Source organism: Sycon ciliatum, chromosome 10, assembly GCF_964019385.1.
Source record: "Sycon ciliatum chromosome 10, ocSycCili1.1, whole genome shotgun sequence".
NCBI classification, from domain to species: Eukaryota; Metazoa; Porifera; class Calcarea; order Leucosolenida; family Sycettidae; genus Sycon; species Sycon ciliatum.
In genome coordinates, this window is record NC_088652.1 from 21,220,808 (window position 1) to 21,235,977 (window position 15,170).

At 47.3% G+C, this 15,170-nt stretch overlaps 2 protein-coding genes across 3 annotated transcripts in view; both read left to right on the forward strand.

Annotated features, from left to right (window-relative positions):
- The window catches only part of LOC135826021 (myosin-15-like), a 226,453-nt gene that overhangs the window by 82,540 nt on the left and 128,743 nt on the right, over positions 1 to 15,170 (forward strand). The gene's annotated exons all lie outside the window — the stretch shown is intronic.
- LOC135826028 (uncharacterized) lies at positions 194 to 10,893 on the forward strand. The gene is made up of 6 exons (XM_065338664.1): positions 194 to 690; positions 3,304 to 3,504; positions 7,676 to 7,828; positions 8,276 to 8,389; positions 9,183 to 9,391; positions 9,979 to 10,893. The coding sequence occupies exons 1-6, from the start codon at positions 552 to 554 to the stop codon at positions 10,423 to 10,425; spliced, it is 1,263 nt and encodes a 420-aa protein (XP_065194736.1). The 5' UTR covers positions 194 to 551; the 3' UTR covers positions 10,426 to 10,893.

Sequence of the window (15,170 nt, forward strand, 5' to 3'; positions counted from 1 at the left end):
AACATTGACAACCGAACCGTCAGATTCTGATCAAACGTACCTCAAAACGCGAGCTCCATTCCGAGGTTGTTCCACACAGCTGTCGTCTCCGGATCCATTCCATTCACCTAGATTTTTTCTAAACACATCCTCATGGTCTTTCCTTGGAATTTTCAACAGTTATTTTCCCCAGTACTCTGTCACGCTCACTGCCGGCATTTTATTCAGCGTCATCCTCTCCATATTATCCAATATGGGATCTTCATGCGAATCGGTTCCTTTCCCATTCTTCTGCCCACAATGACACACCTAATTTTGGCCCTTTCTCTTCTCGCTGCTCTGCGTGTCCCCTGACCATTCCTGGTAGAAGACTCTCGCTATCTGCCTATAAAAGCTACTGCTCGCTCCCTTTTTCTTCACTAAAGTTTTCAGTCGAGTTTGGTGGGAAAGAAGAAAGCTTGTAATCACAATAGTGCTCTGAAAACATCCCAGTAGCGTAACAGCAACATCCCCCGTCATAGACGTTACATTTGGGCCTGACGCTCTTTCGAAGCCTGAGAGAGACAACCGCGATGGCCTTCGCTGCAACAGCTCGGAAGCCGGCAATGTCCGCTACCCTGCTGCTGCTGCTGCTGCTGGTGGTGTTTAATCTGTTAGTTTTCATTCCGAGTACACCTGCCGCTACTATCCCAGCAGTGACACCCAGAAACGGTAAGAAGTCATTCATTCATTCACGAATTGTTGCCTGGTTAGCTCGGTTCAGGTTGTTGGGTAGGAATACTGCACGAGCTCTTCCATAACTGGACGCCCGTGCATTCTCCCTGTAGATTTCTGTGTTGGCAAGGCGGACACTTTTACTGCATTATACTTGGTCCGCCCAGTTAAATTTGGCGCTTATCTTCTCACTTGGTTTTTTGGTGTTCTGCCTGTGCCACACGGCATGGAACCACCGATTCACCATCCGAACATAACCATTGACCATTGGATCCGACGACATGGCAGCACAAACCATCACAGAAGTTGCGATCGGTTCGTTTGAGTCTTTTTGACGGAGCTGCCGCCGACGAACACTTCCGTCAGCGCAAGGAAACACTGCAACCTCCGCTCGAGTCCGTAAAATAGGTCAGGATGTTCGCATTTTTCAGAGCGATGGAGAATACAGTTTCTGTCTACTTCCAGCTGTCTGATGGCAAGGATTGTTTACCCCGGGGGGATATAGAAAAGCTGAAAAAGGGCTTCGCGAGCTTGAATTTCAGTGCTTGCACAGTACACCGCCTAGTGAAGTGCTATCACCAGCAAATCGCTGACGAAGAAACTGCAGCTCATGTCGATGTCTCCAGTAAGTGAGACCAATCCGGCGGACACACTTTGAAGCTCACAGAGGACAGGGCAAAGGAGCTAATCAAAGGAAACACCAAGTCCTGAGAGAAACACTCGTGCAAAGGACTTTCAGGAAACTAGCCGAAAAGCCTGGTGCACGGCGTTGTAGGTGCAGTACGCGCAGGTGCTACATCATGCGGAAGCTATCACTGCGTTGCATGTACAAGCACCAGTGGCTCGCGTGGGTAATCTACGGGTGCTGATCTGCAAGTACGACAAGCGCAAGAGGCGATTTGAAAAAAGGATGATATGGCGTTGCCTTTTTGTCTCAAACAAAGTCGCATTATTGCGACGAACGGGGATAACACTTACAGTCAACATGCGGGCAGTCTCACTCAGCTTCTGATGGGAAGGTGACAGGCACGCACTGCCTTTGAACGTGATTCGAGACGAGGAGAAGTGGAACAAGCTATGAAACGACCCGTGCAGCAGCTGTCCGGGTGGTACGTTTTGAGCTCTTCCTCCAGCGACGATAGTGGCGAGGAGGATGTGTAACTTGCTTGAATTTTCGACTGAGTTGCTTACTGACATGTAAATAATCATGTATATAGTGCTTTGTGATCGTGGCTTGCTTCAAATATTCGTATTTCTTTCCTGAGACAAGTGTGAAGATAAGCGCGAATTTTAACTGGGCGGACCAAGTAGGCTATTCACAGTGCTATACGGTAATTGTAATAATACTCTAAATAAAGGGGAATTGTGCGTTGCTGCATACGGGAGCTCGCGCTTTTGACTTACTGACGACTGCCATCCAGAGCACACGAGAAGTCCATCAAACCTTCCACTCGGCAAACCTGCAAGAAAGCACCACTCCCTGCTTAATACACAGTGTTTTGGGAGATTCATCAGATTCATCCCTCTTCAGCTGAGCTTGAGTAGGCTGAGGAAGATTGTGCCTGAAGAGCACTACTTATAGTGCTCTCCAGGCACAAACATCACCATGGATACAAACTTACAGAGACGCTCCGTTTCCTGCGCGACCAACATGCAGCAGCGTGAGTCAGTGTCGCTCATGGAGGTGCTGAACAAACGCTGAGGACCATTCGCCATTCACAATGCTGTTGCCTCCAAACCATCTCATTCGCCAGCACGCGCTTGGGACAACAATGTGCGAGAGGGAGTGGTGCTTTTTTGCAGGTTTGCCGAGTTGCAGGTTCAATGGACTTCTCGTGTGCTCTGGATGGCAATCGTAAGTCAGTCAAGTGAGAATTCAAGTGGGCAGGAAAAGCAGGAGTTCTTATGTAGGGAGCAACACACAATTCCCCAAGTATCGTCGAAGTCGCGCCAACCTCTTCTTCAAATCCCACCCCTGTGCTTGACTCATATGGCGGTAAAACACAACTGGAGATATGCCCACACACGCTCTCAAAGTTGCAAAGTCCTTTTGAAAATTACACTCTAGCGCAGAGCTCTCCTTCTCACCACAGCCGGCTGTTCGCGCCTGGAGCCCAGTGGATGCATGGCTAGTGATGTATGACGTCATGGCGGTATGGTACTTCAGGTAGTGCTTAGCCAATATAACATGCTCAAGTACAGTCGATCGGAGTGGAGTCTTCAGTTTCATTCCTCTCAGCCAAGATCCGCGTGAAGACATCCGAGAAGGAGATTTGTTTGATGAGTCCAGTGGGAAGGCAAGTTGTTGTTGTGTCGCCTCATGCGATCGGTCGTTATTGAGCTATGGGATTTGGGACTTGCTGATGTTGGTACTGCATTGTATAATGGCAAGGTCATGACTTTATCCATTCAATATTGTTTAATGGGTAAAGTCATTACCTCGCCATTCTCCATTATAACAGTGCGATGTATGTGTGTGTGTGTGTGTGCGTTTCTGTGTTTGTGTGTGTGTGTGCGCGCGTTCGTGTGTGTGTTGGGGGGGGGGGGGGGGGGTGCGTTTGTGTGTGTGTGTGTGGGGGGGGGGGTGCTTGGGGTTGGGTGTTGCCATAGAGACCTGCATGACAAGATGGCTGAGGGAGGCTACAATGGACGGCAGCTTTACAAGTACAGACGTACAGCAAGTGGAGAGAGTTGTGAAGAAGCTGAATCCAGCTCTCGACGAGGCAACTATAAAGCACACAGATCGTGACATATTGGACTTTGTGCTGTCCGGAAATCGACAAGCAGTGGATTTCCTCTATCGCTGCCTGGGTGAGTGAAGCTCCACGTTTTCTTGTTTCGCTTTCACGAGACAAACATAGTGAAACAAAGCCGGGTGTGGTACATTGAGGAATGAAAAATAATGTATATTATCAGAGCCAGAATGTCAACCACGCCCGCACGGCGCACGTACATGTATCTTGGAAGAAGCCAGGCTGCCTGACAGTGGCAAGTGAGTGATCTACTGTACATGTATCTTGGAAGAAGCCAGGCTGCCTGACAGTGGCAAGTGAGTGATCTACTGTACATGTATCTTGGAAGAAGCCAGGCTGCCTGACAGTGGCAAGTGAGTGATCTACTGTACATGTATCTTGGAAGAAGCCAGGCTGCCTGACAGTGGCAAGTGAGTGATCTACTGTACATGTATCTTGGAAGAAGCCAGGCTGCCTGACAGTGGCAAGTGAGTGATCTACTGTACATGTATCTTGGAAGAAGCCAGGCTGCCTGACAGTGGCAAGTGAGTGATCTACTGTACATGTATCTTGGAAGAAGCCAGGCTGCCTGACAGTGGCAAGTGAGTGATCTACTGTACATGTATCTTGGAAGAAGCCAGGCTGCCTGACAGTGGCAAGTGAGTGATCTACTGTACATGTATCTTGGAAGAAGCCAGGCTGCCTGACAGTGGCAAGTGAGTGATCTACTGTACATGTATCTTGGAAGAAGCCAGGCTGCCTGACAGTGGCAAGTGAGTGATCTACTGTACATGTATCTTGGAAGAAGCCAGGCTGCCTGGCAGTGGCAAGTGAGTGATCTACTGTACATGTATCTTGGAAGAAGCCAGGCTGCCTGACAGTGGCAAGTGAGTGATCTACTGTACATGTATCTTGGAAGAAGCCAGGCTGCCTGACAGTGGCAAGTGAGTGATCTACTGTACATGTATCTTGGAAGAAGCCAGGCTGCCTGACAGTGGCAAGTGAGTGATCTACTGTACATGTATCTTGGAAGAAGCCAGGCTGCCTGACAGTGGCAAGTGAGTGATCTACTGTACATGTATCTTGGAAGAAGCCAGGCTGCCTGACAGTGGCAAGTGAGTGATCTACTGTACATGTATCTTGGAAGAAGCCAGGCTGCCTGACAGTGGCAAGTGAGTGATCTACTGTACATGTATCTTGGAAGAAGCCAGGCTGCCTGACAGTGGCAAGTGAGTGATCTACTGTACATGTATCTTGGAAGAAGCCAGGCTGCCTGACAGTGGCAAGTGAGTGATCTACTGTACATGTATCTTGGAAGAAGCCAGGCTGCCTGACAGTGGCAAGTGAGTGATCTACTGTACATGTATCTTGGAAGAAGCCAGGCTGCCTGACAGTGGCAAGTGAGTGATCTACTGTACATGTATCTTGGAAGAAGCCAGGCTGCCTGACAGTGGCAAGTGAGTGATCTACTGTACATGTATCTTGGAAGAAGCCAGGCTGCCTGACAGTGGCAAGTGAGTGATCTACTGTACATGTATCTTGGAAGAAGCCAGGCTGCCTGACAGTGGCAAGTGAGTGATCTACTGTACATGTATCTTGGAAGAAGCCAGGCTGCCTGACAGTGGCAAGTGAGTGATCTACTGTACATGTATCTTGGAAGAAGCCAGGCTGCCTGACAGTGGCAAGTGAGTGATCTACTGTACATGTATCTTGGAAGAAGCCAGGCTGCCTGACAGTGGCAAGTGAGTGATCTACTGTACATGTATCTTGGAAGAAGCCAGGCTGCCTGACAGTGGCAAGTGAGTGATCTACTGTACATGTATCTTGGAAGAAGCCAGGCTGCCTGACAGTGGCAAGTGAGTGATCTACTGTACATGTATCTTGGAAGAAGCCAGGCTGCCTGACAGTGGCAAGTGAGTGATCTACTGTACATGTATCTTGGAAGAAGCCAGGCTGCCTGACAGTGGCAAGTGAGTGATCTACTGTACATGTATCTTGGAAGAAGCCAGGCTGCCTGACAGTGGCAAGTGAGTGATCTACTGTACATGTATCTTGGAAGAAGCCAGGCTGCCTGACAGTGGCAAGTGAGTGATCTACTGTACATGTATCTTGGAAGAAGCCAGGCTGCCTGACAGTGGCAAGTGAGTGATCTACTGTACATGTATCTTGGAAGAAGCCAAGCTGCCTGACAGTGGCAAGTGAGTGATCTACTGTACATGTATCTTGGAAGAAGCCAGGCTGCCTGACAGTGGCAAGTGAGTGATCTACTGTACATGTATCTTGGAAGAAGCCAGGCTGCCTGACAGTGGCAAGTGAGTGATCTACTGTACATGTATCTTGGAAGAAGCCAGGCTGCCTGACAGTGGCAAGTGAGTGATCTACTGTACATGTATCTTGGAAGAAGCCAGGCTGCCTGACAGTGGCAAGTGAGTGATCTACTGTACATGTATCTTGGAAGAAGCCAGGCTGCCTGACAGTGGCAAGTGAGTGATCTACTGTACATGTATCTTGGAAGAAGCCAGGCTGCCTGACAGTGGCAAGTGAGTGATCTACTGTACATGTATCTTGGAAGAAGCCAGGCTGCCTGACAGTGGCAAGTGAGTGATCTACTGTACATGTATCTTGGAAGAAGCCAGGCTGCCTGACAGTGGCAAGTGAGTGATCTACTGTACATGTATCTTGGAAGAAGCCAGGCTGCCTGACAGTGGCAAGTGAGTGATCTACTGTACATGTATCTTGGAAGAAGCCAGGCTGCCTGACAGTGGCAAGTGAGTGATCTACTGTACATGTATCTTGGAAGAAGCCAGGCTGCCTGACAGTGGCAAGTGAGTGATCTACTGTACATGTATCTTGGAAGAAGCCAGGCTGCCTGACAGTGGCAAGTGAGTGATCTACTGTACATGTATCTTGGAAGAAGCCAGGCTGCCTGACAGTGGCAAGTGAGTGATCTACTGTACATGTATCTTGGAAGAAGCCAGGCTGCCTGACAGTGGCAAGTGAGTGATCTACTGTACATGTATCTTGGAAGAAGCCAGGCTGCCTGACAGTGGCAAGTGAGTGATCTACTGTACATGTATCTTGGAAGAAGCCAGGCTGCCTGACAGTGGCAAGTGAGTGATCTACTGTACATGTATCTTGGAAGAAGCCAGGCTGCCTGACAGTGGCAAGTGAGTGATCTACTGTACATGTATCTTGGAAGAAGCCAGGCTGCCTGACAGTGGCAAGTGAGTGATCTACTGTACACGTATCTTGGAAGAAGCCAGGCTGCCTGACAGTGGCAAGTGAGTGATCTACTGTACACGTATCTTGGAAGAAGCCAGGCTGCCTGACAGTGGCAAGTGAGTGATCTACTGTACATGTATCTTGGAAGAAGCCAGGCTGCCTGACAGTGGCAAGTGAGTGATCTACTGTACATGTATCTTGGAAGAAGCCAGGCTGCCTGACAGTGGCAAGTGAGTGATCTACTGTACATGTATCTTGGAAGAAGCCAGGCTGCCTGACAGTGGCAAGTGAGTGATCTACTGTACATGTATCTTGGAAGAAGCCAGGCTGCCTGACAGTGGCAAGTGAGTGATCTACTGTACATGTATCTTGGAAGAAGCCAGGCTGCCTGACAGTGGCAAGTGAGTGATCTACTGTACATTGTATCTTGGAAGAAGCCAGGCTGCCTGACAGTGGCAAGTGAGTGATCTACTGTACATGTATCTTGGAAGAAGCCAGGCTGCCTGACAGTGGCAAGTGAGTGATCTACTGTACATGTATCTTGGAAGAAGCCAGGCTGCCTGACAGTGGCAAGTGAGTGATCTACTGTACATTGTACATGTATGTAAAACACGTACTTAAAATATTGGCTCAACATCCGAGTTCTAATTCCCTTTCTTTCACCTTACTACCCAGCGAACTCTTGTGTATGGCCATCTCTCAGAGTGATGAAGAATTGTTGTCTGCATCAGCGTGAAAATGTGCCATAATCTAACATTTACAATAAGGAGGCCATTCGGTGAGGAAAGAATGATATTTTTTGTTTCTTCTACAAAATCCACATATCTCCAGACACTGGGGTGAATAATGGAGTGTGGTGGTGGGGTCCCTAGTGATGAAGATAGAGATGTAGTTAAATTGTATTAGTATTTACTCGTGCACTTGTCATGTGAAAGTGTTTGTGTTGGAGTCTGAGTACAATTTGAACCAACATCCACGCAAGGCATGCTGGTCTTCTGTGGTCTATTCTCTATTCTGATGCTGCACAGGTAACCATGGTGATGCAGAGTGTCGGCGTTCATCACCATGCCAACACGCAGGACGGTGTATGTACACTAGTGGCCATGGCAACGGAGGACTTCCGGTATCAGGGTATAGATGTGTCTGTGCTAGCGGGTTTGCTGGAGAATATTGTCAGCGTGGTGAGTGACACTCGCATCTGTTTGTTTGTCCATGTGTTTGGTCGTTCACCTTTCTGACTATATAATTGAGTTGATCTTCATTAGGCTGAGGAAGATTGCAACATGCTTCTGATGAGGGGTGAATTCCCCGAAACACTGTGTGTTGAGCAGGGAGTGGTGCTTTCTTGCAGGTTTGTCGAGTGGAATGTGCGACGTGCTCCTAGCGGGGCCCGGATGGCAGTCGTGAGTCAGTCAAATGTCAAGTTCGGCAGGAAGTGTCTGTTTCAAGTAGGAACAATCAACTTCATCACTATTTCCTCCGAAGTCGTTACTTCTAAGTTTTAGGCTTCAAAAACATCAATATGATTTGCTCAGTTTGCCTGCCTCCTTTGCTTACCGGTATTTACATGTACTTCAAAGTAAGATGTACGTGTATTTCCTCTGGTGACTGCGCTGTTTTCTGCCTAGCTGCAAGTCAGTGTTCATCATCACCGTGCCATCATGGTGGTACCTGCGAGGAGACCGGTGATGCATACACATGCCAGTGTTCCCCGTTCTTCACTGGACGCCATTGTGAAACACGTAAGCAGCAAGTCGCTAACTGCAATTGTTCTGCTGTACGTGAGATCCGATCCGAAGTGCAGAGCAGGGAGTAGGTATTTTACTACTCTCCGTGCAAAGCTCCCCTTGACTCTTGTGACTCTGGACATTGGTGTGAATGCTGCTAGCCGTACACATGAACACATCAACATGTACTAATATAGTGATAATAAGTCATTATATTGGTAACTGCAACAAGGTGTCAGCTTTGTAAATGGCGTCGGAATTCGGATATTTTCAAATTTTAAACTTGACCAGCCTAATTTGTGCAAAACAATGATTTTCGTAAATTAATAAACTTCCTTTCAGGCTAAGAATCCCATTTGGCCTCGACCACCTGAAATCCCTGTGCAACAGCCTTGCATGTAGAGTTGTGGTTTGAGAAATCCCACCTGTTGTATGCACTCGTGTATTGCTGAGAAACATTGCACTCGTGTACTTCTCTTCTTTTCATGAAAATGAAATCCTATTTCCTACCGCCTTAGGAGCTGCGTCTGCGCCTTGATCCTTGAAGGGCGGTGGCGTTCCTACGGATGCAGAAAGCTCGTGTTACAGTGAAACAAGTCCAGTTTGCACCCCTGTACCAGTGCACAGCCCATATTTCCCCAGCCCTGGGGATGCACAACGCCAGACCTAACATTCACTCGCAAAATCTGATTTCATTGAGAGTATGTTGTGCATATTTTCCAACATGCGCGATAATTCGGCAGACTTTTAATATTTTAGCGCGAAAGCCGATTGCTTGGTACTGGTGCTTTTCTGTTCTTCCTGTTAGGTTGGTTGTCATCACAAGTTCTGTCTAACATGACATCCACACTGTCCAAGCTATCCAGAGCAACGGAGCGTCTTCAGGAAAAGAGCGAGAGATCCGCACAAAGGGCATCCGACGAGATCTCGGCATTCCTCACACGGATCCAAGCTAGAGTTGATGCCATGGATGAGAACTTTCAAGACCTGCAGAACAACATGAGCAGAGTGTTGCAGGTGAGGGCACATAGAGAATATACCGTACATCAAATTGCTTCTGCGCCTTTTTCAATACAACCACCTCCGTCGGCACCACTACTCGTCATCATCATGGTTTAAGTCGCTTTATTTGCAAACATTATTTGTCTGAATGTACATAGCAGGCTGTGGAGCTTCATCACATTCGGGAACTAATATTAGAAGTGTAAAGCGGGCTCGGTTTTGGAGAAAGGCATATCATAATAATTGCTATCATCATTCATTGGAAACTGCGATGGTATGTGGATAAACTTAATGCAGTTCAGAATACTATTACTAATAATTATCTACTTGGATAGAAAAGAAGGACACAATGTTATGAGTCATGACTACCTGCCCACCGAAATACTCAGATCTTACAGGAAAGGAAGGCCCTGCAGCCCTACATGCTAAATGAATATTGAGCAGTGAGCCATGCTACCCGTACTTGATAACGATAATCAGATCATAAACAGTCAGCAAACCATAACTAGTAACACTTTGTCTTTCGTTTTCATCCATTGGTTACATTGGGCCACCATCCGTGTTCAAATACTATCTCTTTGTCGTTCTCTGGTTTGTGTTAGACTGAAGGCCAGCAGTGCAATCGATTCTCACTTGGATACAAGTATCAAGCTGTTCATAACGCCAACCGCGGCAATTTTCAACAAATTTCATCGATGACGTTCAACAAGAAGCAGCAGCAGAGTCTTCTACGCATTACCTTCTCCAGCAATATTGGTGTAAAAGGCAGAAACAAAGGAGCGAGGTGGTTTGTGAGGTTCGATGGAAACGAGTGCACTCAGCCAGAAAAGCTTGATATTTTTGCATACAGGCAGATGAATAACACTTTGTATATTCCTAGCGTGCTGACTGGAGTATGCAGTGCTACAAGCGCAGGTACTATTGGAAAAGGACACCATGAAATTTCAGTGCATGTCGGAAAACGCTTAAAGGTCGCAGGAGCTGGAGTAAGGTCTGGGTATGGATCTCTGGGATATTTTGAAGTTGTTGAGATTTGCCCGCCATACTGACAAGTTCATCTCTTTTGGCTGATATGTAGTTCGTTTCAGAAGGTTATCTTTCCTTCTCTCTCTCTCGATCTCTGTATCCCGCTCTCCTCTCTCTCTCTCTCTCTCTCTCTCTCTCTCTCTCTCTCTCTCTCTCTCTCTCTCTCTCTCTCTCTCTCTCTCTCTCTCTCTCTCTCTCTCTCTCTCTCTCTCTCTCTCTCTATCTATCTATCTATCTATCTATCTATCTCTATCTATCTATCTATCTATCTATCTCTCTCTTTCGCTCTCTCTCCTGTTCCCTCGCTCTCATGTCTCTGTCTTTCAATTTCACTCCGAGGCTCTCCCTGTGTGTCTGTCTTTGTGAATTTGATGCATTTACTGACTATTGCTGAGCATGCCGTACATAAATAACACTATCCTTTTCATAAACCTTTTTATAGACCATGGAATTTAGCATTTCCTTTGATCTGAGCAAAATACATTCATCTATCTGTTGTGCCTGCGAAAAATGTCCGCTACGTACATTTAGTAACTACTCAGATGGTGAGCCAAGGAAAATATTAGAATGGAAACAAAGAAAACGATGGGGCACAAGACCAAGTTATGCGTTCCAGTCCACCAACTAAACCAGGTTTTGAACAGTCAGACGTGCACAAGGTAGCACCAGTCTCACAAGGAGTACGGAGACATTCCACGGAAAGGAAGTGAGCTTGAGCACTGCTCGATAGCGCTAACCCACGGCCTTCCAACTTGAAAGGCTCTTGGATATTAGTGATAATTCCAAAGAGGGGGGAAGGTAAACGCCATCAAGCCGAACACAAGCTACATTCCAAGGCACAGTGGAATGCTGACTTGGTTCTATAACGGGACGGTAGGACCATTTGATAATACGGTCTAACCACAAGTCGACAACGCAACTCTCTCGCTCTCTCTCTCCTCTCTCTATCTCTCTCTCTCTCTCTCTCTCTCTCTCTCTCTCTCTCTCTCTCTCTCTCTCTCTCTCTCTTTCTCTCTCTCTCTCTCTCTCTCTCTCTCTCTCTCTCTCTCTCTCTCTCTCTCTCTCTCTCTCTCTCTCTCTCTCTCTCTCTCTCTCTCTCTCTCTCTCTCTCTCTCTCTCTCTCTCTCTCTCTCTCTCTCTCTCTCTCTCTCTCTCTCTCTCTCTCTCTCCTGTCCCTCGCTGTCTCTCTCTTCCTCTCTCTCTCTCTCGCTCTCCCTCCCCACCCACTCTTGGTGCGGCTAGTAGGCCATGAAGTCGAGACCCTAGGTCGGCGGAGCTCCCTAAACCTCACCAGAACCGCCACGAGGTCTTTGTAAAAAAGGAAAGAAAAAAAGAAGAAAAAAAGCAACAATCACCCAACTTGGGAGGCTCAATTTTATCAAGGATAGGACATGAAAAGGGAAGCTTCGCGAGGTTGAATTGTAACAAATCGAATGTCGATATCCTACTGACTGTTCAAAACCAAATATTTAGTTGGTGGACTTAACGCATAACTTGTGCCCCGCCGTTTTCTTTGTTTCCATTATTTAAATGTTCCCTTCTTATCAAAATATTACAGGGAACGATTGAAATAAACTGAGAGACTACGAGACTACTCGTACAACTAAAAAGAAAATATGTTCAGAGATACAGCACTCCACTGAATTATGTTACGTAGGAAGTGCGAGCGATGAACACTTCTTTCCAAGCCGTGCGGGAGGGCCTGCTCGCTAAAAGCGAGCTGAGATCCCAGGTGTCAAGGGCTCCGAGATTTTCCAGGATCGTGATGCGTAGAAATTCCACTCGACTCTTGTCAAAGTGCAGAAGGAGCCACTATCCACGAAATCTGTTGTGATATTGCTCCAGCCCAGTCTGCAGGCTGTACTGCGGCGACTTGTTGTCGTTTAGGATAGAAGTGAAAGTTTAGTAGTGCTATTCTTTGTGCAGCCTGGCTCAGTACACATCCTTTTCCAGGAAATTTCCGATGCGAAACATAGCTAGCTCGGTGTCGCCCAACCATGTCTAGCACGCTATGTTCTGAAGGTGCTCAGAGACAGATGTCATGAATCTACTACATAGTCATTTGTACAACTACTACTAGTACTAGGACATGTGGCTGTGGGTTCGACAATCATTATTTTGTTGTCCAAACGTTGTTGTCGCTAGCTCCGCCGCCTGACCCTAGTACCCAGCCAATCGGACTCTCGTTCGTACAAACTGCACTGAACCCGTCGACGCATTTGACGTGGTCAATCTCGTCCATAATTTTTATCATGCATGGTCACGTCTTGGCGTTTTGAGTCATCTGGACTTCACGAAATCATCAGTGCAGTCTCAGTCACGACATGTGGAGTGTTCTGACATAACGTGCGGTCACTTGGGGAGTGCAGTGCGCTCCCCGTGACTGTGACTGCGTCGAGATTGAAAACAACACGACACTGTTCACTGTTTAGTGTTTGCAGCTGCACTACTGGCTCTAGGCTAGCTCTGTTGTCGACTCGAAGCCCAGAAATTGAAAGAATTGTTTCTCAGTGGTCTAGTGAAGAACGTGTTGTTACGAATAGATCCAGTGTTGTGGGCTCGTTAGCTAAAGTAAAAGGAATATTCAACACGTTTGGAGATGCGTTTCTTGCGTTTGGCTCGTCCACCTCTGCGCTCCAGCTGTTGTCGGTGATTTTTGTTGCGATGCTGATAGTTTTCATTCCCAACGCCCGTGCAGCCAGCATCCCTGTCGTCGCGCACGGAAACGGTAAGAAGTCATTCATTCCGTAGGTACTAGTAATGAAATGTTTAGCCGGGCATGCACGCCTCCTCTGCATTTACATTGTACTCGTTGAAAAAATGTTCAAGAAAAACGCATTACAGTATTATATCGGAACCACAATGATCCTATCAGACCAGAGAGAGAGAGAGAGAGAGAGAGAGAGAGAGAGAGAGAGAGAGAGAGAGAGAGAGAGAGAGAGAGAGAGAGAGGAGAGAGAGAGAGAGAGAGAGAGAGAGAGAGAGAGAGAGAGAGAGAGAGAGAGAGAGAGAGAGAGAGAGAGAGAGAGAGAGAGAGAGAGAGAGAGAGAGAGAGAGAGAGAGAGAGAGAGAGAGAGAGAGAGAGAGAGAGAGAGAGAGAGAGAGAGAGAGAGAGAGAGAGAGAGAGAGAGAGAGAGAGAGAGAGAGAGAGAGAGAGAGAGAGAGAGAGAGAGAGTGAGAGAGAGAGAGAGAGAGAGAGAGAGAAGAGAGAGAGAGAGAGAGAGAGAGAGAGAGAGTGAGAGAGAACGTGTGTGACACAGAGAAATGCTGGGGGATTATCAGGCTCCTGCAGACACCGAAACCGGGTGGAAGGAATGCTTACACACTCGTACCTCTCGTATCCGTGCGATCAGTGACCAGGTGACCCGGCACTGCCCATAATTCGGAAATTTCCATAGCCCTGGATCATGTACATTTTGACGAGGAAGTGCCAAAGACCTGGCGTATGATGTCTGGCGTATGATGTCTGGCGTATGATGTCTGGCGTATGATGTCTGGCGTATGACGTCTGGCGTATGATGTCATCATTTCCACAGAAATGAGTACTGCAAACAGTCCAATATTCGCGTCACGAAATGTTCGCGATCTCTCAAAACTAGCAAATTTATGATGGAAAATGTTTGCCAAGCACTGTGGTCGCGCACATATATCGCTATTGAAGTTTGATTTCATGATGGTTAATATTCGCGTTATGCTGTTCTCGCAAAAGTAGCGAACATTAATATTTCGCGAACACGATGGAGTTTAGAGTAGAAATATTTCCACTAAAGCTCACCCGCGGGTGCCAGTGACTTGGAGGTTCGGATTAGAGAGATAAGAGTGTATGTGGTAACAGTGCAGGAACGGCAGATTATCCGGGGTTATATGTGTTAAGCCGGGCTTGCTCGTTTCCATGGTAGCGGGGTATCATGTAGAGATCAGTAGCAGTTGTAGCAGTTCAGTTTGTTGATAATGAATGTAAAAAATAAGGGGTTATATCCGCCCTCTCCACCCGCGGAGAGTGCAGTCGTCCTCCCTATCCGCAGAGAGTGCAGTCGTCCTCCCGACAGAGATTGTACTTGTCTACACTGAGCAGCACAGCCTGCACAGGACATACTCGTATTACTGGTCTACTTTCAGAAATAGTAGTGTGACTTTGACCCAGGTCATGGTAATGACTGGGGGGGGGGGGGGGGGTGGATACAGAATTGATAGCTCCAGAAGTGGGCGTCAAAGGGGCCCTTGTGAATACACAAATCCTCCTTCCATAAACTAGACTACGATGGTTTGTGTCCGGCACAGTTGAAAGCGCCATACAGTCATTTGATCTGGTAGCTGAACTGAGTTTGATCCTGTGCTGGCGTGAAATGACCAACATTGTTCAACTACAATCCATGTACTTGCAAGAAAAATATACAAATGGCGTGAAAGGAAAATTTCACGATTCGCGTCAGACTCGAGTTTTGCGCCTCCATAGGAACGCCACCACCCTCTATGGCTCAAGGCTCAGATGCATAGGGGGTGAAGGTGGTGCACAAAAATACACCAGTTCCTCAATACCCGGGTGATGCACCATGTATGCTGAGAGTGCTCAATACCGCGGAGACTGAGCGCATTATTACACGGTATAAGAAAGGGACAAAGTCAGTTTGTTGCTGCTGCTGAGTTTCATGCTATGCAATCGCGTCTGGCAACATTATGGTGCTGTTTGGTGGGGGTAGGGATGTTAAGATAATACTGGCGTGTCCAACACTGCAGTTGCATTTTTTCAGTGCGGAACTCCCCTCAT